This window comes from Capsella rubella, unplaced genomic scaffold, assembly GCF_000375325.1.
Source record: "Capsella rubella cultivar Monte Gargano unplaced genomic scaffold, Caprub1_0 scaffold_7, whole genome shotgun sequence".
NCBI lineage: Eukaryota > Viridiplantae > Streptophyta > Magnoliopsida > Brassicales > Brassicaceae > Capsella > Capsella rubella.
Window position 1 is genome coordinate 4,821,307 of NW_006238917.1, and position 22,440 is coordinate 4,843,746.

The 22,440-nt window shown below is 38.8% G+C and overlaps 8 protein-coding genes and 1 long non-coding RNA gene across 11 annotated transcripts; 6 read left to right on the plus strand and 3 right to left on the minus strand.

Moving 5' to 3' along the window:
* The first annotated feature begins 57 nt into the window (after positions 1-57).
* Positions 58-1,467, plus strand: LOC17879885 (cytochrome c oxidase subunit 6b-3). Its single transcript, XM_023779137.1, has 4 exons — positions 58-171; positions 885-973; positions 1,066-1,147; positions 1,233-1,467. Exons 1-4 carry the CDS (start codon positions 160-162, stop codon positions 1,284-1,286), a joined length of 237 nt encoding a protein of 78 aa, XP_023634905.1. The 5' UTR covers positions 58-159; the 3' UTR covers positions 1,287-1,467.
* A 141-nt stretch (positions 1,468-1,608) lies between these two features.
* Positions 1,609-3,082, plus strand: LOC17880391 (tetraspanin-7). The gene is made up of 2 exons (XM_006285475.2): positions 1,609-2,259; positions 2,600-3,082. Exons 1-2 carry the CDS (start codon positions 1,753-1,755, stop codon positions 2,885-2,887), a joined length of 795 nt encoding a protein of 264 aa, XP_006285537.1. The 5' UTR covers positions 1,609-1,752; the 3' UTR covers positions 2,888-3,082.
* On the minus strand, positions 3,025-4,712 carry LOC17879078 (WAT1-related protein At4g28040). The gene is made up of 4 exons (XM_006283923.2): positions 4,434-4,712; positions 4,144-4,329; positions 3,522-4,040; positions 3,025-3,441 (listed from the first exon to the last, which is right to left on the minus strand). The coding sequence occupies exons 1-4, from the start codon at positions 4,613-4,615 to the stop codon at positions 3,249-3,251; spliced, it is 1,080 nt and encodes a 359-aa protein (XP_006283985.1). The 5' UTR covers positions 4,616-4,712; the 3' UTR covers positions 3,025-3,248.
* Positions 4,713-6,765: 2,053 nt separating this feature from the next.
* LOC17878002 lies at positions 6,766-8,102 on the plus strand. Its single transcript, XR_002832971.1, has 3 exons — positions 6,766-7,069; positions 7,398-7,562; positions 7,767-8,102. It is a non-coding gene; the product is annotated as an uncharacterized LOC17878002 (long non-coding RNA).
* Positions 8,072-9,715, minus strand: LOC17878718 (WAT1-related protein At4g28040). Its single transcript, XM_006286218.2, has 4 exons — positions 9,334-9,715; positions 9,045-9,230; positions 8,445-8,963; positions 8,072-8,364 (listed from the first exon to the last, which is right to left on the minus strand). The coding sequence occupies exons 1-4, from the start codon at positions 9,513-9,515 to the stop codon at positions 8,169-8,171; spliced, it is 1,083 nt and encodes a 360-aa protein (XP_006286280.1). The 5' UTR covers positions 9,516-9,715; the 3' UTR covers positions 8,072-8,168.
* A 3,277-nt stretch (positions 9,716-12,992) lies between these two features.
* On the plus strand, positions 12,993-14,723 carry LOC17880050. The gene is made up of 5 exons (XM_006284239.2): positions 12,993-13,328; positions 13,664-13,819; positions 14,047-14,142; positions 14,231-14,351; positions 14,429-14,723. The coding sequence occupies exons 1-5, from the start codon at positions 13,056-13,058 to the stop codon at positions 14,605-14,607; spliced, it is 825 nt and encodes a 274-aa protein (XP_006284301.1). The 5' UTR covers positions 12,993-13,055; the 3' UTR covers positions 14,608-14,723.
* Positions 14,724-14,927: 204 nt separating this feature from the next.
* On the plus strand, positions 14,928-16,659 carry LOC17877656. The gene is made up of 5 exons (XM_006284607.2): positions 14,928-15,068; positions 15,731-15,815; positions 16,028-16,153; positions 16,248-16,349; positions 16,435-16,659. The coding sequence occupies exons 1-5, from the start codon at positions 14,959-14,961 to the stop codon at positions 16,483-16,485; spliced, it is 474 nt and encodes a 157-aa protein (XP_006284669.1). The 5' UTR covers positions 14,928-14,958; the 3' UTR covers positions 16,486-16,659.
* A 93-nt stretch (positions 16,660-16,752) lies between these two features.
* LOC17878536 (putative S-adenosylmethionine-dependent methyltransferase RcsF) lies at positions 16,753-18,923 on the plus strand. 2 transcript variants are annotated; one of them, XM_023778815.1, is made up of 9 exons: positions 16,753-17,071; positions 17,156-17,277; positions 17,418-17,518; positions 17,605-17,821; positions 17,909-18,001; positions 18,082-18,141; positions 18,228-18,302; positions 18,424-18,504; positions 18,575-18,923. In XM_023778815.1, exons 1-9 carry the CDS (start codon positions 16,984-16,986, stop codon positions 18,812-18,814), a joined length of 1,077 nt encoding a protein of 358 aa, XP_023634583.1. In that variant the 5' UTR covers positions 16,753-16,983; the 3' UTR covers positions 18,815-18,923. The 2 variants fall into 2 exon arrangements, with proteins under 2 accessions (XP_023634583.1, XP_023634584.1); XM_023778816.1 differs by having other exon boundaries at positions 16,757-17,071; positions 17,626-17,821.
* Positions 18,924-18,970: 47 nt separating this feature from the next.
* LOC17880099 (pentatricopeptide repeat-containing protein At4g28010) lies at positions 18,971-22,098 on the minus strand. 2 transcript variants are annotated; one of them, XM_023778814.1, is made up of 2 exons: positions 21,022-22,098; positions 18,971-20,901 (listed from the first exon to the last, which is right to left on the minus strand). In XM_023778814.1, exons 1-2 carry the CDS (start codon positions 21,265-21,267, stop codon positions 19,168-19,170), a joined length of 1,980 nt encoding a protein of 659 aa, XP_023634582.1. In that variant the 5' UTR covers positions 21,268-22,098; the 3' UTR covers positions 18,971-19,167. The 2 variants fall into 2 exon arrangements, with proteins under 2 accessions (XP_023634582.1, XP_006285775.1); XM_006285713.2 differs by having other exon boundaries at positions 18,971-22,098.
* Positions 22,099-22,440: the final 342 nt, after the last annotated feature.

The following is a 22,440-nucleotide window of genomic DNA, read 5'->3' on the forward strand; positions in this document are numbered from 1 at the left end:
AACAGAGCCCAACAACATTGAAAGCGGCCTCATTGGCTTTTTCTAGTCGTCGTCACCGGAGAAAATGTTGGCGTTTTGCAAAACTTCCATCTTCGACTGCGTCTTCTCATTCTTCTCCTACCCAACCTATTCTTCTCATCGTTCGTATTCCGATCAGCCATGGAGGACGAGGTAAAGCTTTCATCTTTTGTCATTCATGTTATATAAATACGAATTAGCTCTGCTTGTAGATGACTACTTCGAAGAATCGGGAAATTTTGTTTTGAAAACTTGGACCTTCATGTGAGATCTGATTGATCACTTGTTGTGCTTAAATTTATTTCAATTCCCATTGGATTATTTTGTATGAGAATTCGATTTGATGCAAAATTGGCTGCTCGGTGGTGATCTAGCTTTTTCCTACTCGTACTCTCTCATTTCTTCTTCTACATGTATGATCTGGTAGAGAACAACCCTGAGATGTTTCCTCCAATTGACGAGATGTTTCATTGGAGAGAGAAGAGATACATGTGACTGCCTTGGAATTGTATAAAAGGGATGAATATCTTCTGTCAAATCATTTGCTTCAAAAACGTGGTATTGTTGGTTGTGTGGTCTGTTTCACTATGGTAGATGAAGCTTTGCATTCTAAATGACTGTGATTGCATTGGAATTCTTGTATAATGTAGCTTTTTGTCAAACCATTTTCTCAAAGGCTAGATTTTGTTGCTTGTTTACAGTATAATAGAGTAGAGTAGAGTTAGGATTTGAAAGAGAAGAAACGTATGAAGCTTTGAGTTCCAAAATAAAAGTTTATAAAAAATTTGGTTTCTTTGCTCAATTGGTCTCATCTTTGCGATCTTGGTGTCTGAGCTGTTCTTTTTGTGTTCTTTCTATTGCATTAGATTGAATTGAAAACTGCCCCTGCCGATTTCCGTTTTCCTACAACAAACCAAACAAGGCACTGCTTCACCCGTTACATTGAGTTCCACAGGTACTCTCTTGTTTTTATGTTAACATTGAGTTTTACAATCGTAGTGATTATTCAACTCGTTTTAACCTCAACAACAAAAATCATTTCTGTAGGTGCACAACTGCAAAGGGTGAGGACTCCAACGAATGCGAGAGGTTCGCCAAGTATTACCGCGCTCTCTGCCCTGGAGAATGGGTTTGTACTTTTTATGTCCTTACTTCACTTCTCTTATGACCATCTTTCTCTACACACACTATTGACAATGTGATTATCCTCGCAGGTTGACAAGTGGAATGAGCAGAGGGAGACTGGAACTTTTCCAGGCCCTCTCTGATTCAGAAAAATAACCTCTCTTCTATCATTTTTTTTTCTTCAAGTTTGTGTGACCAAAAGGTCGTGTGGATGATCATGAAATCTAACACTCTTGTCTTCTTTTGTTAAGCATTTTCGTTTTGGGTGATCAAATAAATTGCAAGACATTCTCTGTGATTCAATTTTCAATTTTTAATTCTCGAGACGTTTTTCCTACTTCCCAACAATTTGAGGGTCTAAACAATAAATAACAAAAACAAAACACCTTTTCTTTAAATCAAAGATATGAGTAAACAACTTTTACTTGTCTAGCTGTCGTACACTGTGAACCGTTTGATTCCCAACAGATTTCGTAACGGACAAAACTCCCATTTTTGCAATTAAGATCTGAATTTGAGCGATTAAAGTACCTTTTGGTTTCAGCGGGACTAAAGCTCTCTAAAGAAAAGCTAAGCAGAAAAGTGAAAAGTAAAAAAAAAACAAAAAGCATGGTTCAGTGTAGCAACAACCTCCTCGGAATTCTCAATTTCTTCACCTTCCTCCTCTCAATTCCAATTCTCTCCGCCGGGATCTGGCTCGGTAAAAATGCAGCCACCGAGTGCGAACGATTCCTCGACAAACCAATCGTCGTTCTCGGAATTTTCCTCATGTTCGTCTCGATCGCAGGTCTCGTCGGCGCTTGCTGCCGAGTCTCTTGCCTCCTCTGGCTTTACCTCTTCGCTATGTTCCTCCTCATTCTCCTCGGATTCTGCTTCACAATCTTCGCATTCGCCGTCACTAACAAAGGAGCGGGCGAGGTTATATCCGATCGAGGGTACAAAGAGTATCGCGTCGGCGATTACTCAAATTGGCTGCAGAAACGTGTCAGCAATGCTAAGAATTGGGAACGGATCAGGAGTTGTCTGATGTACTCCGACGTTTGCTCCACTTACCGCACTCGTTATTCCAGCATTAACGTTGAAGACTTCTACAAGGCTAATCTCAATGCTCTTCAGGTCACATTTTTGATCCGATTCGGATTTGGTTTATCTGCAATTGAGAATTTGAGATCCGAATTATAAAGTGAATCACATGAATCTAGATTTAGACAAAAGAAAGAAAAAGAGATTTATTGATTCTCTTTGCTGTTTTTTTTTTTCCCTCAAAAAGCGAAAATGCTTACTTTTTTCTCCAATGGAGACAAACACACAATGCCTTTTAAGTAGATTTAGTCTTTATAAATTCCCTTTCATCTATCTACTACATATTGGATTTGGTACCATACACAAAATGTGAGTTGTTTTTGTTTTGAATTTTTGATTTTTACTAACTGTCTTTTTTGCCTTACTTGTGTAGTCTGGTTGCTGTAAGCCGTCCAACGACTGTAACTTCACCTATGTAAACCCGACTACTTGGACAAAGACCCCTGGTCCATACACAAACGAGGACTGTAATGTCTGGGACAACAAACCAGGAACTCTATGCTATGACTGTCAAGCCTGCAAGGCTGGTTTGCTCGACAACATCAAGACCTCATGGAAAAAAGTGGCTCAGGTCAACATTGTCTTCCTCATATTTCTCATTATCGTCTACTCCGTTGGCTGTTGCGCGTTCAGGAACAACAGGAAACGTAGCTGGTATTAGAGCTTTATGTGTTTAAATAGCAGAGATCCAAATCAAGATTGAGATCAAATGAAAGATATCTGAAGTGCTATCATCTTACTGTTAAGTAAGTTAATGCAGAACTCGTTGATGGCTTGTTTTTTGTATTTAAGATTGCATTTCAATGTATCTTCTCTCTTAAATTTGCAATATATGAATAAATGAATTACAAAAGCATTTGCTTGTGCTTCTACTTTTCTAGTGTTTTGTGAATGGAGTAGCTTCTCCATCTGTTGGGACGAGTGAGCTTTGTAAACGAAGTTCCGTTTCATTTTTTTATCACTGCCATATTCTAAAACTGTCCATTGTACAAAAAAACTCCTTACACCAACTTCAATAGAACTCACATGAGAAGAGAATCTAACAGCTCCGAACTACGAAAGGCCTTATCACCAATCATAATGGAAATGTCATGTTGGGAGGAAGTGATGTATTCATTTCCCAATTTTAGGTCTTCGGATTCTTCTTGATACTCTTCCGATTTGCCCCAGAGAACAACGTAGAGACCAAGGATGATAGCCAAAGCACCTAGCAAGCTGGAGATACGAGCAAAACAGGTTAAGAAATTGGAAATTGAGCTTCAGAAAGAATATAAGACAGTAAGAAAATGGCATACCTCCCAAGGTAAGTTTCTTCTTTTAGATACAAAGCGTCCAAGAAAGTGACAATGACTGCTGAAAGAGGGTTGAAGAGGGCAGAGAAAAGAGGTCCTTTCTGTGACACGACCCAAGCTTGTAGAAAGAAAGATACAGCCAATACGATGCCAGAGTATATGCAACAGAAGAGCTTCAAAGAGGAATCAAGCTTCCATGGTGCTAAATGAATGTTGCCTAAGGCGAGAGCCACGAGGAAAGAGGCTATGGTAGCCACGAAACATGTGCAGGAGGAAGTGTACAAGTGATCAGAACAGTGAGAGGCAATGGGAACCTGAAGGATCAACCAAAGGGACCAAGCGAATGTACTAATGAGAAGAAAGGAGCAGCCGAGTAACCAAGTGGTGTTGTCTTGGTTGAGCAGGGCGTTGAGCAATTTGGGACCTCTGAGAAAAGTCATTGCCATGGCTCCTCCCACGCACACACATGTTCCTATTACTTTTGCAACACTTTTGATACTTTTCCAATTTATAATCTCGAATCTTGAAACCAAACATCCAAATTATATAGAAAATTAGTCAATCCATCAAATATAAAAGAATCTTAAATAATGCATATACATATATATGTTGAGAATATACATACCCAACGATGATGGAGATAATGAAGGTGACGGCAGGAATAAGATTGGTCATGGCACAGGCCATGGCTGAAGAAGACAAATCAATCCCTTTAAAATAAGCGTTCTGGTTCACAGTCACACCAATAACAGCCGTGAGAGCGACCCACCAAAAGCCTCTTACTCCCAGAGAAGGTTTGTCTTGTTTCCTCCTGTGTACCCATTCACATGTGGATGGAAATGGGTTTTCATCAATATATTCATGTGGTTATATATATAAGTATATGAAGGGATAACGAACTGATGATGAACTTACCAAGCGGAGAAGAAAGAGATGGGGCAGATGAAGAGAGTGGCGATGGCTTGACGGTATACAACGAAGACGGTGGGACTGAGTCCTTCCCTGAAAGCAGCTTTCGTCAAGAGTGCAACTCCCGCCGACGCAAACTGCAAAAACACTAACGCCAGCACGGCCTTGTATTGCGTCGATATCTCCATCGCTCTCTCTCCCTCTCTCTCTCTCTCTTTTCTCTCTTAAGGACTAAACTGTTTAATCTTTCAATATACACGTCTTGGCTGTGTCTGTACTGTATGTGTATATATATCATATAATTACGTGAAAAACTGTTTAATTAATCCATGTGTCGAACGTGTGTATGTGAAAACTGATTAATTAATCATCCATATATATGTATCGAGGGTGTGTGTGTGTGTGAATCATGTGATAGGTAGGAAGAAATGATTATTATCAAACCTGTTAGCCGTATACGTTGTTGAGATGTCAACTATACACATTTATTAAATCTCTAGAATGTGTGTATTAGGTGTGAAACTGAACACCGTAACTAAAAACTCTCATGCATGGATTGATAACGGATCTCTTTTTATACTTTCTTGTCATTTCTTGCAAATAGATTATAAGCTAGACCACCTGACAATTGGATGATTCAGGTATTTACGTTACGTACGTTGAAAGAAACAACAAAAAAATATATACTTGTATAATGAGTGATTACGGTTTCGAGGTTCGACATAAATTCTCTGTGTTAGCAAAAGATGCTCGAACCACATTTGTCTTTGCATAAAAATGACGACACAACATTATTTTGATGGCTACGATGCCACCATTATTACAGTACTATAATTTTTACCATATGCATTTAATGTCTGGTGTTTGTTCAATAATATTTAATGTCCCGTGTTATATATTAAAAACAAAGCTATATATATGGACAAAAAATGTTCGTTTTTAGTTTTCTCATTGGGTTCTTTTCCATCCACTATCTAGAGCTATATATAATATATATGGAAAGATTTTATATATTAGGGTTGAAGCAAATTTTAGCTAAGACATATTCAGAGATTTGACTAGTAATTTTTTTAATTAGTTTATGTCTAATAGATGTTGTTTTGATTAAGACCATGTGATGCCTTTTGTTACGAGTATTGTAACCGACATATGTTATCAATTTATTATATAGTACAGTTGTAGACAAGAGAATTATGGAGAAAGAGAATTAGAGAGAGAGATATATAAAGATCATATGCGTGAACGTGCCCATTGGCAGATCCAGAGAATTTTTTTCCTACTGGCACGAACTAAACATAAGTAATGCTAATTAATTTGTTAATAATGCTAATTTAACGTGAAATTTTTATATATGAAACTAATATGATTTTTTTTTATCATGAATTAGTTTTAAAAATCCATCTGAAAAATTACTACAAATATTAATATATATTTATATGCAACTTTAATATTTTGTTTAGTTCAAATTAACACATATATACTGTTTTTAGTGTATAAATTTTTTTTTAATAATGAACAATTACTCTTAATAAGCAAAAATAATATATGTGGCAAACAAATAACAGTTGTAGGAAAGAAAAGGGGAATTAGGAATAAGTGGGTATAAAGTATCAAACAGTGCTAACTACATATAAGGGAAAATGAAGTACCAAAATGATATAAGAAATGAAGAAAACTATAATTTAAATTAGAGAAATTATACAAATGAACAACCTAAGGCACGTGCCCCCACCCAAGTTACTACGTAGATCCCTCCCTGAACGTGCCATAGTTAATTCTAGTCTATCAACCACCAATCATAAGTAGGTTTCTTTCTATTATTGCTGATATGATGATCTTTTTTCCTGATACGTTGGCCCATCAGAAGTTGATTCATGGGAACAGATATGAGTCATAGGATAATGACAAAAACTTCATGACTCACGACACACACATCGTCGTTCTAATTAATCCTTTCCATTTTTTCCCCTAGCTTATATATATATATATATATGAACAATCTGTATATCCCTTCATCATCATGATTCATGCTTGAATTATCTCTACTTGCTTGCTAGCTAGGGCCTAGGTGTTACAGCTTGTATTCACATTTTCTCAAATTAATTTTTATCAGGTAACGAATGTAACCCCAAAATTCTTTTCCATGTCCATTTAATATACATTGATTAGGTGTGTACAATCATTAGTCAAATATCCGAAAAAACTAAAGTAAAAAAGTTTGTTTACATATCTTTCATTCTTTTGTTTTGGTATTGGCTGCCATTTATTTTGGAAAGATTTTTGAAAGAAGCGTAAAGAAACATTAATGGGCTCATATTGGTCCCAAACGATAGAAAGGCCCAGAAACGTGAGCTGTAAAGCTTAGCAAAGAAGTTGAGGACGTCATTAGTCCGCCGCGAAGAGAAGAAACAAAAATGGCGTTCTTCCAAGTTCGTCCTCTACCGCGCTCGTCTCTTCCGATTACCTTCCTTGAGGTTCCGTTTCCGTCCCGTCACTGCTTCCTCACACATTTGTGCTCCATCGATCGACAAGTCTACGTTCTTCGTATCCGAAACGGTGTCAGAGGATGAGCTTTGGGCTGCACCTTGTCTTCGCGTACGGACCTTCAATGAGCTCAATATCCTTCTGCTTACAATATCCAAGTCAGTGTTTCTTATTTTCTATTTCACTCTTTTGAGATTACTTAATTGGTGAATTGGTACACAATTCGAGGTACATTTGGAATCCAACTCCTTGAACTGTGAATCGTTTAGTTTCATCGCTGGAATTGTTCTTATTGAAATCGTTGATCTAAACTATGATTGATGTTAGAGCTGTTAGTTTAGTGTAGAAGATGTTCTAATGCGGTCGACATCATTGTTATTGTGTGATTGGTTTGAGTGTTTCTTTGTTTTGAAAGTGTTTTTGGTCAAGGCTTATTGGCTTTTTATCTTTGTGTACTTATGCTGATGCTACCTTTTGATGTTCAAGTTTCTTTAGGATCACAGAATATACTTGTCCGAGCGTGAGTTCGAGGCGCTTAAGGAGAGAACTTCAGGAAAGAGGGAAGGGTTTAGGCCGGTCGCCTGCATAAATGCTACTCTTCCTTTGTCGCAACTATCAAGCTCTTCCGAGGATTTATGCTCTGCATGTAAGGTCTGTCTATTCAATTTCTCATATTTTGGTAACTGTGCATCTAGGTGTAGTTTGTATAATATAGTACTTCTCATGGGAGTTTTTAGAGAGTTGCTTTATGGTGCTCGACAACATTAAGACCTCATGGAAAAAAATGGCTCAGGTCAACATTGTCTTCCTCATATTTCTCATTATTGTCTACTCTGTTGGCTGTTGTGCGTTCAGAAACAACAGGAAACGTAGCTGGTATCAGAGCTTTATGTGATGAAATAGTAGAGATCCAAACCAAGATTGAGATCAAATGAAAGATATCTGAAGTGCTATCATCTTACTGTCAAGTAAGTTAATGCAGCCTTAAGACACCTCGTTGATGGCTTGTTTTTTTGTGTTTAAGATTGCATTTCAGTGTAGTTTAATTCTCTCTTAAATATGCAACATAATAAATGAATTACAAAAGAACTTGCTTTTGCTTCTATTTTTCCATTGTTTTGTGCATGGAGTAGCTTCTCCATCTGTTGGGACGAGTGAGATTTGTAAAAGAAGTTCCATTTCATTTTTTTTTATTACTGCCTTATTCTAAAGTTGTCCATTGTCAAAAAAATCTACTTACACCAGCGTCAATAGAACTCACATGAGAAGAGGTTCTAAGAGCTCCGAACTACGAAAGGCCTTATCACCAATCATAATGGACGCAATGTCAGTTTGGGAGGAAGTGGTGTATTCATTTCCCAATTTTAGGTCTATGGATTCTTCTTGATAGTCTTCGGATTTTCCCCAGAGAACAACGTAGAGACCAATGATTATAGCCAAAGCGCCTAGCAAGCTGGAGATACGAGCAAACCAGGTTAAGAAAATGGGAATTGAGCTTCAGAAAGAAAATAGGACAGCAAGAAAATGGCATACCTCCCAAGGTAAGTCTGCTCATTTAAATACAAAGCGCCGAAGAAAGTGACAATGACTGCTGAAAGAGGGTTGAAGAGGGCAGAGAAAAGAGGTCCTTTCTGTGACACGACCCAAGCTTGTAGAAAGAAAGATACTGCCAATTGGATGCCAGAGTATATACAACAGGAGAGCTTCAAGGAGGAATCAAGCTTCCATGATGGTAGATGAGTGTTGCCTAAGGCGAGAGCCATGAGGAAAGAGGCTACAGTAGCCACGAAACATGTGCAGGAGGAAGTGTACAAGTGATCAGAACAGTGAGAGGCAATAGGAACCTGAAGGATCAACCAAAGGGACCAAGCGAATGTACTAATGAGAAGAAAGGAGCATCCGAGTAACCAGGTGGTGTTGTCTTGGTTGAGCAGGGCGTTGAGCAATTTGGGACCTCTGAGAAAAGTCATTGCCATGGCTCCTCCAACGCACACACCTGTTCCTATTACTTTTGCAACACTTTTCATACTTCTCCTCTTTATACTCTCGAATCTTGAAAACAAACATCCAAATTATGTAGAAAATTAGTCAATCCATCAATTCAGAAGAATCTTGAATAATGCATATACGTACCCAACAATGATGGAGATAATGAAGGTTACGGCAGGAATAAGATTGGTCATGGCACAAGCCATGGATGAAGAAGACAAATCAATCCCTTTAAAATAAGCGTTCTGATTCACGCTCACACCAATAACAGCCGTGAGAGCCACCCACCAAAAGCCTCTTACTCCCAGAGAAGGTTTGTTTTCTTTCTTCCTGTATACCCATTAATCACATGTGGATGAAAATAAGGTTTCATCAAGATACTCATGTAGTTGTATTTTTATATGAAGGGATGAAAAATTGATGATGAACTCACCAAGCGGAGAAGAAAGAGATTGGGCAGATGAAGAGAGTGGCGATGGCTTGACGATAAACAACGAAGACGGTGGGAGTAAGTCCTTCCATGAAAGCAGCTTTCGTGAAGAGTGCAACACCCGCCGCCGTAAACTGCAAAAACACTAACGCTATCACCGCCTTGTACTGCGACGATATCTCCATCGCTCTCTCTAGACCTCTCTCTCTTAAGGACTAAAAATGACTGAATATTAATCTCTCAATATACGTCTGGGGCCTCTTGGCTGTGTATATATATCATAGTATGCGAAGAATGATTAACTAATCCATGTGTCGAACGTGTGTAAGAGTGAATCATTTGATAGATAGGAAGGAAGGATTAGCAGACCTGTTAGACCACCTCTAATGGTAAGCACCTATGAAGGGTCCTTACCAATATTTTTATAAAAAATTGTGACAATTTGTAGTTTAAAGTACTTATGAATTGCTTAAAACCCCAATTTAAGCAACAATGCTTAAAATTTTTAAATTGTTTTTAATTATATTCATTATATATAAGAATAAACAACTCATTAAGCACCCTATTAAACACTTCCATCGGAGATGCTCTTAGCCGCGTACGTTATTGAGATATATATATATATATTATTCAACAATAAACATTTATTAAATCTCGAGAATGTACATTTATTAGGTGTGGAATTGAATACCTTAACTAAACTCTCGTGGAATGATAAGGGTTCTCGTTTATAAAAAATATATATTTTGTTGTCATTTCTTGCAAATGGATCAATGCTAGACCAGCCCGCGACAATTGGATACATGTATTTACGTACGTTGAAAGCCGCCGCCGACAACAACAACTGCAACAAAAAGATTACGGTTTCGAGGTTCCGCGTAAATTCTCTGTTTAGCAAAGTAGCTTGAACCAAATTTGTCTTTGTATAAAAATGCCGACATTATTTTGATGGCTGCGATGCCACCACTATTATTACACAGTAACTATCACATGCATATAGTGTCTCGTGTTTGTTCAATAATGTCTGCTGTTTTAAATACAATTTTTTTTAAATAAAAAAAATCTTTTCATTGGATTTTTTCTATCCACTAGTGTGAATTTTTTTTTGTTACCGTTTCAAGGAAATCTTTAACTAAAAAAGAGGAAAAAGAAAAAGGTAGACGAAATTTGTAGGTAAGACATATTAAGAGTTTTGACTCAAATATTTTTTACAGTAAAATTCTAAATGTTGTTTTGATTTCCAGGTATGATATTCTAATGATAATCACTAGCTATTGAGTTCGAATCAACTGAATAAAACATTTTTTTTTCATTAATGCAACAAAAAAATCGACACCTACATTAGTTAGGCCATGTGATGCCTTTTATTACGAATATATCGACCGGCGTATATTATGAATTTATATACAGTTGTATCATAAGTTATAGAGAACAGAATTATGGAAATAGATTTATAGACCATATGCGTGAACGTGCCCTAGTTAAATTTTAAGTTATATGAGTCAATAGCTGACTTTAGAACGGAGACACCGCGTGTATCTCACGCGCAACTTAATTTTCTCTCTCAAACCCTTCACGAAAGCTTCCTCCAAAGATCCGCTGCTGCTCACGCCTCTCCGGTGTCCGGCTCAGTCCGGCGCTGTGAGAGGGCTCTCGTCCTTGTAGTTCTCTTGGTGTTTCGTTCGTTGGAGTTTGAAGCAGTCATCGGGTCGTGTTTTGTTCTGAAACGCGGTGAGTGGGAGGACATGATTTCAGATCTGCGCTCCTCCCTCGTTTCTCTGCGATAGTAGTTGCTTCTCTTGGTGGAAGCTCCTCCGTGGAAGATACACCGCTCGATCTACTATCTCCGGCGGTTTGGGCTACTTCCAGATGGTTTCATTGCTTGTGGTCGGCGGTGCTTTCAGAAGTTTGTCGCCTCTGTCCCCGTCGTGTAGATCGTCTTCGTTTGTCGGAGCTTGTGGCGTCTTGAGTGGTCTTCGGAGACTGTTGTGAAGCTTCTTGGCTTCGTGCCTTGCTTGTCCTTCACCTCTTCGGTCACCGTGGCCTCGACTACTCTTGTTACTCTCCTTTAGATAGGTTTTCAGGGTAATGCTGCCGTGAAGGTATTTTTTTGGTGCTAACTTGGAAAATGAGGCTTGGCGATTGGATGGACGCTTCTCTGTTGGCAAATTCTGCTGGAGGACAGTCACAGAACTATTAGGAGAGCTTCCATTGTGGCGCGTCAAGTGTGAGGTATCGTCTCGGTTACTCATTTTATACCCTCAGGTAGCTACGGTGGTGCTGGCTTTGGTGACAGTTTAGCCTCCGGTGGTTGCTTTTTGCTGTCTCAATTTGATTCACACCTCTTGTATTCTTGACCCGATGATTTTGCTTCAATCCCTGGTTTTGCTCGTGTCTTCCTGTTAGCACTGCGGTGAGTTGGAGATAGCTTTTGCAATGTGTTTTTGCCCCTCGATGCGTTGTGTTTTATGTCCTAGAGGAGCTAGTAAGGCTAATGGCGCTCGATGTGGTTTTTTGATTTGTATTATCTCGCTCTGAGCTAGCCGACTTCAAGGGAACTTGGTAGAGGGAGCTCACATCGTTCGCGTAATTTGGTCCGTGAGGTTTCGTTCTGGGAAAGCTCATGGATTTTGATACCCGGTTACTCTCGCATGACGTAAGAGGGGCGTATGTGGTCGAGAAATTTGAGGTATTTGCCGTTGACGGCCCAGTCTCGGACGTCCATTGAAAGGCTTCTAGTGATATTAGACTTTGCATTCGGGCTTCTTCTACTTGCACTCGCTCTTCACCTCCTGCAGCAAATTCAAGAAGAACAATCAAAATCGTCTATCGCTTCTTCTAACTCCTTCAGCTTTATTGCTTTGGTTGAGTGGTTGGACCGAATTTCAGATTTAAAATTATGCTTCCATGTTTTTATCTTTTTTGACATGGGACCATGTTTATAGATTATAATCATTGATTGTAAGCCTAAACCATTTTCATTTTAATGAAATATTTACATTTTTAGCAAAAAAAAAAAAAAAATTTAAGTTATGGTTTGTCACCTTATTTACATCCAATCTCCCACCAATCGTGAGTAATGTGTTTCTTTCTATTATTGCGCGCTGATATGATGATCTATTCTTCTTCCATTGGTCCAATCAGAATTAAGTTGATGCTTGAGATGATGAGAATAGATATGAATCTTAGGATAATGACAAAGACTTCATGACTCACGACACACACACACATCATGCTCACATCCTCATTCTAATCCTCCCATACTTTCTAACTATTACTTTATTATATATATGAACAATCTAATCTCTTTTATCACACCACATACATCATCATATGCATGAATTAGCTCAACTTATTGCTTAACCGTTTTAGCTAGGTGTACATAATTACAACTTGAATCCTTATTCTATAGTTAATTTTTGTTAGGTAACGAATACAACTCCATATTCTTTTATATATCCAAAACTTCATTTTGATATACTTTGATTAGGTACAATCATTAATCAAATATCCAAAACTTAAGTAAAATGTTTGTTTACGTATCTTTTGTTTGGTATTATTAATTGTATGGCTGCCATTTGTTTCGGATAAAAAAATTGAAAGAAGCGTAAACAAACATAACACTAATGGGCTCATATTGGGACCAAACTAAAGAAAAGCCCAGATATGCGAGCTTTGAAGCTTAGCAAGAAGCTGAGGATGTGATTAGTCCGCGAAAACAAAAAATGGCGTTTCTCTGTTCGTCTCTTCCAAGTTCGTCCTCTATCGCCATTTTCAGCGAGTCAACCACAGATGGGTCATCGCGCTCGTCTCTTCCGATTCCTTCCTTGAGGTTCCGGTTCCGTCCCGTCGCTGCTGCCTCACACATTTGTGCTCCATCGATCGACAAGTCCACGTTCGTCGTGTCCGAAACGGTGTCAGAAGATGAGCTTTGGGCTGCAGCTTGTCTTCGCGTACGGACCTTCAACGAGCTCAATCCTTCTGCTTACAACATCCAAGTCAGTGTTTCTTCTTTCTATTTCACTCTTTAAGATTACTTAATCGGTGGATTAGTTCACAATTCTAGGTATAGTGGGGAATCATGAATTCAACTCCTTCACCTGTGAATCGATTAGTTTCATCGCTGGGATTGTTCTTATTGAAGTTGTTGATGAAGTTATAAATGATGTTGGAGCTGTGAGTATAGTCTAGAAGGTGGTCTAATGCTCTTTGTTATTGTGTGATTGATTTTGAGTGTTTATCTTGGTTCGAAGGTGTTTTTGGTTAAGGCTTATTGGCTTTTATCTTTGTGTACTTATGCTGATGCTACATTTTTCTGTTCAAGTTTCATTAGGATCACAGAAGATACTTGGCAGAGCGTGAGTTCGAGGCGCTCAAGGAGAGAACTTCAGGAAAGAGGGAAGGGTTTACGCGGGTCGCCTGCGTAAATGCTTCTCTTCCTTTGTCGCAACTATCAAGCTCTTCTGAGGATTTATGCTCTGCATGTAAGGTCTGTCTATTCAATTTCTCATATTTTGCTAACTGTGGATCTAGGTGGAGTTTGTATAATATAATACTTCTCATGGGAGTTTTAATATTTGCTTGCATAAATAGTATTGCGCATCTACATATCCAATATTCATTTCGGTATTACTTCCTTAGTCCAGATAGACTGCGTGTGTGTGATATGGATTCGTGTTATCATTCATCTGTTTTTCTGTCTATAAATTTTCTCAGTTCTCTGATGGCATAGAAGATAGAGTTGTGGTGGGGAGTCTTGATCTTAACCAATGCCGTTGGCTTCCTGATGAAATTGCTGGAACAAAACCAGAGGTGTTTGATGTTGGCAACAAATACAAAGCTGAACTTAGTTTGATATTGGACAAATTGAGAAGCTTAAGAGACTTTTTATGTGTTGCAGGGGATTGGTGTGGATTTTTCGAGAGCATACATAAGTAACGTCTGTGTTGCGAAAGAGCTGCATCGCAATGGAATTGGTTACAAACTGATCGAAAAGTCTAAGGAAGTTGGTAGAGCATGGGGTAAGAACGCTTAATCAAACTCATTAGAATTGTCCAAACTGGAGTTTAAACAAAAAAGAGTTGTCGAAATGGTTCAGGCATAACAGATATGTACGTGCATGTGACCGTGGACAATGAAGCAGCAAAGAGGCTATATATGAAAAGTGGGTTCGAGCAAGAGACCTCGGAGCCAGCGTGGCAAGCTCGATACCTCAATAGGCCACAACGGCTTCTCCTCTGGCTCGGCCTCTCTACCTCCTCAATCATGTCCATGTAATTGTAGTAAATCTTTTTGTTTCTCCATTTTGTTACATATTCTTGTTAATCAAGAAAAAGCTCTATAACTCATGTAATTGTAAATCTTTTCTTATCGTAATTAGTTTATTAGCTAAAGGTACAAAAATGTGATGATGTCTAAAAGCAAACATTCTATCTTATTAATTGCGAGAAAAAACTTGTTTCGTTAGTCCACTATCGTGTATAAATCAAAACACTAGGAACTTTGATTGGATAAGGTTTGTTTCATGTTGTTTGTAGTTGAAACGACGCCGTTTTGCTTTCATTCTCCATTACCCAATATAAAAACGAGAGACAAAAAAAGTGCTTCGAAAATACGAAAGGCTTAGAAATGGTGGTGACGTCTTTCTCTTCACCGCCGCCTATCTTCTTCCTCCCTGGAGCTGATCCTCACCTTTCTTCTTCCAATGGACGCCTCGCAATTCCTTCCTCTTCTCTCGCGTGAGTCTTTCTCACAAATCTCTTTTTGAATTTGACGTTTCTCCGTTCTCATATTTTGATTGGAGTTTTGGAATTTCGGAATAGCGTATGTAGTGTTCTTGTAATTTTCGCAATCCGTGTTCTGGGTTTGTGATTTCTGTTGCTACTTATCACTAAATTCTCTGTTTTTTCCTCTGAACTTCTGAAACCAGAACTTCGCAATCCGTGTGACTTGATTTCTTCTCTGTTGTATCTATGGTTTTTATTATTTTTCGATTGTTGAATTAAGATGCTTTGTAAGGCTAATGCTTCAAATTCATCTCTTTTTTTTTTTTTTTTTCCTTCTTTTCAATATCGTGTTTTAGGATCCAAATGTAATCAGTTGACAGCTTCTAGTCTGGAAGCAGTTTCTTGCCAATTGGATCTGTTTTTTATTTTCACATATCACACTTCTGTTGTGAATTTTTTCTCTTGCGTTTGGGATAAGCTTACTTATTGGTACTTATCTCTTCACACTCGTTATCTTAGTCATGATATAAGTATTCCTCTTATTCTGTATCTTGCGTTTGTTTTTTTCTTTTTGCTTTTCTTCTGCATTACAATGCAGGAGACATTGATTGAATGTTGCCATTACGTTTGATGATTATATATCTCTGTATTTACCTTCATTCGTAATTTATCAGAAAGGGATTAAGAAGACACCAAGATTCAAAATTGGTGGGAAACAGGGCCAGAGGTGGAGTAGTTCGAGTCCTAGCTAATCCAAATGTATTACACTAACCCATTTTTGAAGTTATATATTAGCTTTTCCATATACAAAAGAAGTTGTTTTTTTCAATCTCATGAGAAAATAGAAAAATTAGGATCCAGATAGTGTTTTCATCCTGGACACCAAGTCATACTCATGAAATAAATTGATCTTCTTGGTGGTTGACTAAACCATGAGTTTAAAATCTATACCATGCCGGTTGTTCTTGTAGGTATCTCCTCCTCCTCCTCCAGGAAAAGCAAAGGTCAAAAAAGAGGTTATCATGGTTGACCCTCTTGAAGCCAAGCGGTTAGCTGGTAAGCAAATGGAAGAGATTAAAGGCAGAGAGAAGCAACAGGTAAGGAAAAAAAACCTTGGGATGAATGATGATACTTGTAATCAAGATTGGTAAAAATAGCACACAGCAGTAATTGTGTCAATTGCTTTAACAGAGAAGGCGTGAAATAGAGGCTATAAACGGAGCGTGGGCAATCATAGGACTCATGATAGGACTTGTGATCGAAGCCCAAACGGGGAAGGGCATTCTGGCTCAGGTATCGTGTACTTATACTTCCTCACTATGTTGTTGTGAGAAGAAAGGCATTTACTAAGATTGCGAGTTGCTATTTATTACTGCAGCTGGCTGGTTATTGGTCTGCGGCTGTGCATCTATTCACTCCATCAGCATAGAATCTACCCAGTACACTAAACAGAACATTGACCATGTCTTGTTGAGTTTCATTTGGTTTTACTCTACTCTCTACTGTGACCAGAACTAATGTTATGTTCATATAAGTTGTTAAAACACATCATATTACACTTTGTAAATTGTCTTTTATGTCAAAAATCTATTATTTTGTAAAAGAGCACACAATTTTACATATAGACAAAAATCGAATACATACTCTTTGACTGTTCTCAATTGATATAATGTAGTTTGCTAAATTTAATTGACTTTATTTTGATAAAAACACACACAAAACTTGAAATACTGTATAGGCAAAAATCAACAGATTCAGTGGGCCGTTGCTGGGTTTCTAATTTGATAATTTAGTGGGCCTAAAGTGAATGACTTTGCCTCTAGGCCCTCTTCCATGACAAAAAATAAAACGCGATTTAACTCCCGGAACGACACATTCCCGCCGCCGTCGCAACGTTCCACTCGCCGGCGCAGCAAACAGCTCATCTATGGCTATTGCAGGACAGTCCAACGGTTATACCACGACGGCTTTAGCCTTTACACTCGCCGTAGTATCTGTATCCGCCGCAGTCTCGCGTAATCTCTTTCTCTAGCTCTTTGTCACTCTTGCCCCGTATTAAAAAAATATATCTAGTATTTACTGAGCTGGTTCTTGTGAAGTGTATAGATGGAGAAGACGAGGAGAAGATTTGGAGTACAGGATTAAGGAACTTGAGAAGTCTTTGGGATCTACCATGGAAAAAAGTGCTTCTGAGAGAAAAGGTCGAGTTAAGGCTCAGCAGGTGAAATTACTACTTGGAATTTGCGTTAATGTCTCTAATGCACATTGAAACTGATTCAAGGATACTGAAACTTTTCTTATTAAGATTGGAGGAAATTTATGTACTTCTGTTCATTTCTCTGATGCAATTGAAAGCTGTAGGCTTTACGGGAGGCGTTAGCACAGACTGAGTCACATGATTTACACAGCACTATATACCCGATGCGACCAATTGGTACTATTCAGTCTTGCTTCTCTACAAGGTATAGTGATCCTGTTAGCTTTCCGGTTTCAAGAGAGCTTAATAATGCTGCTTCTAAAAATGTTGGCTTTAAAAAGAAAAAAAAAGTTGTGCATCTTGGTTTTGCAGGAACGGGACACCAAGGCAGCCATTGCTTGTTTCTCTAGCGAGGGCATGTTTGATATTTGATCCGGCTTTGGTTCCTCCTGCATCTCTTGAGGGTCTCGAAGACTATTCTCACTGTTGGATACTCTATGTGTTTCATCTCAACACTGATATTGAGAAGCTATGGAGAAAACCGTCTCAGTCTAAGCTCAAGGCAAAGGTTATGCTGCTTCTTCTTTTGTTTGTTTGTCTGTTTCTATGTGATGATCTTCTCAGTCTGAAGGTTTTTGGGGTGTTTTGAATTCAGGTGAGAGTGCCTAGGCTTAATGGGGAACGGAAGGGAGTCTTTGCTACTCGGTCCCCTCATCGACCTTGTCCCATTGGACTCACCGTTGCTAAGGTTCTGAGCGTAATCCAATTCTCCTGTTGTTAACAGAGACATATTGAATATCTTGACCAAAAGTACTCATTAATCCATAGGTAGAGGCAATCCAAAAGGATAAGGTTCTGCTCTCTGGTGTTGATCTGGTGGATGGGACTGTAATTCTCCTTTCCCTAGCATGGTTGGTAACTTTTTCTTATCAGTTTCCTGCGTATTCATTGATTGTTTTAATGATGCTGAACAGCCGGTGCTCGACATTAAGCCTTATTTACCATACTCGGACAGTATTCAAGGAGCCTCAGTGCCAAATTGGGTAAAGGTATGTACATTGTTATGAATTGTTGAGCACTGCTGATATTTAAAGATCATTGTGAGTACTTAACAAAGACATATTGAGTAGGTAGAAGCAAAGATTGAAATAAATCAAATATGAATTTCAGGAGGATTGCTCATTGGCTGTGGCTTCTGTGAGTTTCTCAGACACCTTCTCTTCCTCCATCACCACCTGCTGGAAACTGATAGTGAGTGACTTTTGACTTGACCTTGTCTTCTCCATTTGCCATTTTAACAAAGTAGTTTCAATGCGAACAGGAAAAGAAGTCTCTCTATGGTTCAGCGGATGAGCTAAAGGGATTGATTACGCAGGTCCTGTCCTGGGACATACGATCAATGTCTCAACGGAATAAGCCACAAGATACATCAGCTGCGGAAATCGTTTATCACTTGGTTCTGGAGGGACTAGATGTGTCTTACATGATAGATAATGAAAGTAATATTCTCGTTCAAGATGTTTCTCTTCCCCAAAACCTGCAAGATGTTGCAGAAAGCTGATTTTTGTAAAGATTTACTGAATCCTTTGGTCATTAAATCTCTTCCATTAGATACTGTTGTTTTACGTTACACATGACACATCACTGAATATTAAGTTTCCAAATTCCAACTATGCTGGCAAGACATAATCAGTTAAATTTTCTAAGACACAGGAGATAAATTAACTCTACTTGAATTATTTACAAAAATCTCCCAAACAAATATGTATATGATGATAATACTAGTTGTGAAAATATCAGACTTGTTCGTTCAACCTGGAGCCTACATAGCATTCCAAATGCAGAACCATTCTCCAGCTTTAGTCTTCAAGTTAGCATAACTGAGCATGATTATGTACCCAGCATATCCCCTTCTTATTTATCATCTGCTACTCTTAACAACCGTTTTGCAAGATCCATGTTTGCTGAGCTGCCACACATGTATTCCATGACCGTACAAGTAAGTTTTTTGTCGAGGACAATATCTTTCTCCACCAGTTTTTTTACAAGTTCCTTCAACTTGTCTGTTTCTCCCTGTGAAATACAATACTTCAACACAGAATCACAAATATGAGCATCAGGTTCAAAGCCGCTCTCAACCATTTTGTCAAAGAATCTGATAGCTTCGTCTATATATCCAAGTTTGAGGAACCTATTTATAAACTTCGAGTAAGTATATAAATCAGGAGAAAGACCAGCAAGAGACATCCCCATAAAAAGTAATTCTGCAGGCGCAATATTCCCAGCTTGGAGATTTCCATCAATCATAATATTGAAAGAAACAATGTCTGGAAAACAGTCAGCATACTGCATTTCGTTAAATAATCTCCATGCCTGGTCTAAACTTCCCTCTTTGCATAATGATGACAGTAGACAGTTGTAGTCGAAAACACTAGGCCGTAGCCTAGACCCTCTCATTTTGCAAAGCAATCCTTTAGCAATATTAAGCATGCCAGTTTTGCAAAGCCCATCAATCATAGTAGTATAGGTATCTGAGTTTGGAACAATTTTGGAAATAGACATTTGTTTCCAAAGTTCCATTGCCCTATTTACATCTCCAGACTTGAGAGTGATATTAAGCAATATATTAGTGGTTACTATATCTCCAGCACCCAATTTCTCAACCAGCAAATCATAAATATCTAAAGCTTGTTGGAGACGGTTTTCCTTGCACAGCCCGTGGATTAATGCATTAAATGATATAACATCTGGATCCGCATAATTACTATCATCCAGCATCAAATATAGAAGCTTACTTGCTTCGTCTAAGTCACCTTTGGCACAGAGTCCTCCCAGTAAAATAGTGTATGTTATGTTATCAGGTATTGTCCGCCTCTTCTTCATCAACTCAACAATTTCTAAAGCATCCGCCACAAGGCTGTCCTTGCACAGCTTGTCAATAATAATGTTATATGTCACAACATTTGGTTCTTCATCCTTCTCTAACATCAGATTTAAAAGTTGCAGGGCTTCCTTAGTCTTACCTACTCCACAAAGGCCATCAATTAGGCCCGTGTAAGTGTAAACATTTGGTCGAACTCCACGCTCCATCATAAACTCAAACATCTGTGAGGCTTCTTTCAACTGTCCTAACTGGCAAAAACCTCGAATGAGAGTGTTATATGTAATTGCACAGGGAGAATCTCCTCTTTGCAGAACCTCGTCGAAGAGCGCCTTCCCTTTGTCTAACTCACCACAATCACAGAACCCTCGAATCAGGGTAGTATACACAACAAGATCTGCTTCTAAACCCTTAGATTTCATTTCACTGAGCAAGCCGATTGCCTCTTCCATCTTACCAGCCTTGCAGAATGCATTTATCAGAATCCCCCAAGTCACCAAACTCCAGGAACAGCCACTGCCTTGCATTTCATTAGCTAATTGCAATCCTTTCTCCAACTCTTTTCCCTCGCAGAAACCTCTAATAACCGTGTTGTAGCTAACAACATCTGGCATCAGAGAGTTTTGTCTCATTTCTCTCAGTAAACTAACAGCTTTATCACATTCCAGATTCTTACATAAACCCTTTAAGAGGATATTCATGTTGTACACATTGAAAGCAAACCCACGCTTTAGCATCGCCGCAAGAACACCGAACGCAAATCCGGTCTTATTCATTTGCACAAAACATTCAAGCAACCCACTCAGCGACACAAAATTGATAAAAGTATCAGTCTCAAGCATCTTGCGGTAAATTGAAAATGCAACGTCGTAGTTTCTAGAGCGTACCAGCGTTGCCATGAGATTATTTCCGGCGAACGCAAGAGAGCCACCGGAGTTTACTGCCTCCTGGAAAACTGAAACGGCATTCTTAACCTGAGGAGTTGAATTTTCACATAGCGATCTCAATTTGCTTTCGATTTCAGAGAAGGCATTGACGCGTTTAGAATAAAAACGAGGGTTCGAGAGCTGCCTCACTACGAGCTCATTACGTCGGAAAAGCTCACCAGCCGCCGCCGATATCATAAATCTCATGTCGGACGATCGGTGACTTAATGTTTCTCAATTCTCGCGATTAAGATACCGACAGCGGCTGGTGAGCTTAAATGGGCCTAAATATCTACTGTTTCAATAGCCCATTAAGATATGTAGGCCCATATAAACTGGGCCGAAATGGCTAATGAATATATCTGAAAGGCAAGTTTTGATTTCGCCGGAGAGAAGCGAATTTAGCGGCGGAGATGTTCCTACGAGGCTACGAGCATTCGGGAGGCAAAGGTGAAGAAGGCAGCCGACTGGGATCATTGGTCTCAAATGCGAAAGCGGTGCAGATCGTGTTAGAATATCCCACATCGATGGTGGGATAGTTCCTTGGGGTAATATATATGTGATGTGGCAACCCTTCTCCCTTGAGCTAGCTTTTGGGATTAGTTAGGCCACATTACTAATATGGTATCAGAGCCACATTACTGCTGGAGGAGAATCCGGAGGCGAGTCAACCATTCTGGATTGCGACGGCTTGCGAACGGCTGAACTCGTCGAAGGTCTCGATCGAGTCGATTTCCGAGTTGCACGAGCGACGGTAACCATTGTATCTTCGATTCAATCGGCGGAAACAGAGAATCAAACTGGAAAACGAGATGATCTGATCGGAAAAATGAAGAGATCAAGAGTGTGATGGCTCTGATACCATATTAGCGATTGAGAGATCGAGAGAGATGAGAAAAGTTTGTTAGAGATATTAAACTCTGATTTTCTCATTAATTGTATCTGTTAACTTTACAACGTATATATACTATCTCTTTACAGTATCTGTACATGTTAAGTTAACCAACTACTCTAAACCAACTATAACCGGCCATCTAATCTGATAGATCGATCTCCCTATAGCAAAACTCTAAAGGAGATACAAATGGTTCTTGAAGATGAAGGCTACATCAAGACAGTGGCGAGCTTCTAAAACAATACAAATGGTTCTTGAAGATGAAGGCTACATCAAGACAGTGGCGAGCTTCTAAAACAATACAATGTATCAGACATGTTACGTAACGGTAAAATCTCAGTATCCATTTCTCTTACCTGCTGCTTCCCTGTGTAATAGTATATCTTAAAACAATACAATGTATCATGTATACAATACAATGTATCATGTATGTACTAATCCTGTTTAATAAACATCTTCCTTATAATTCACCATTTTTGGTGATG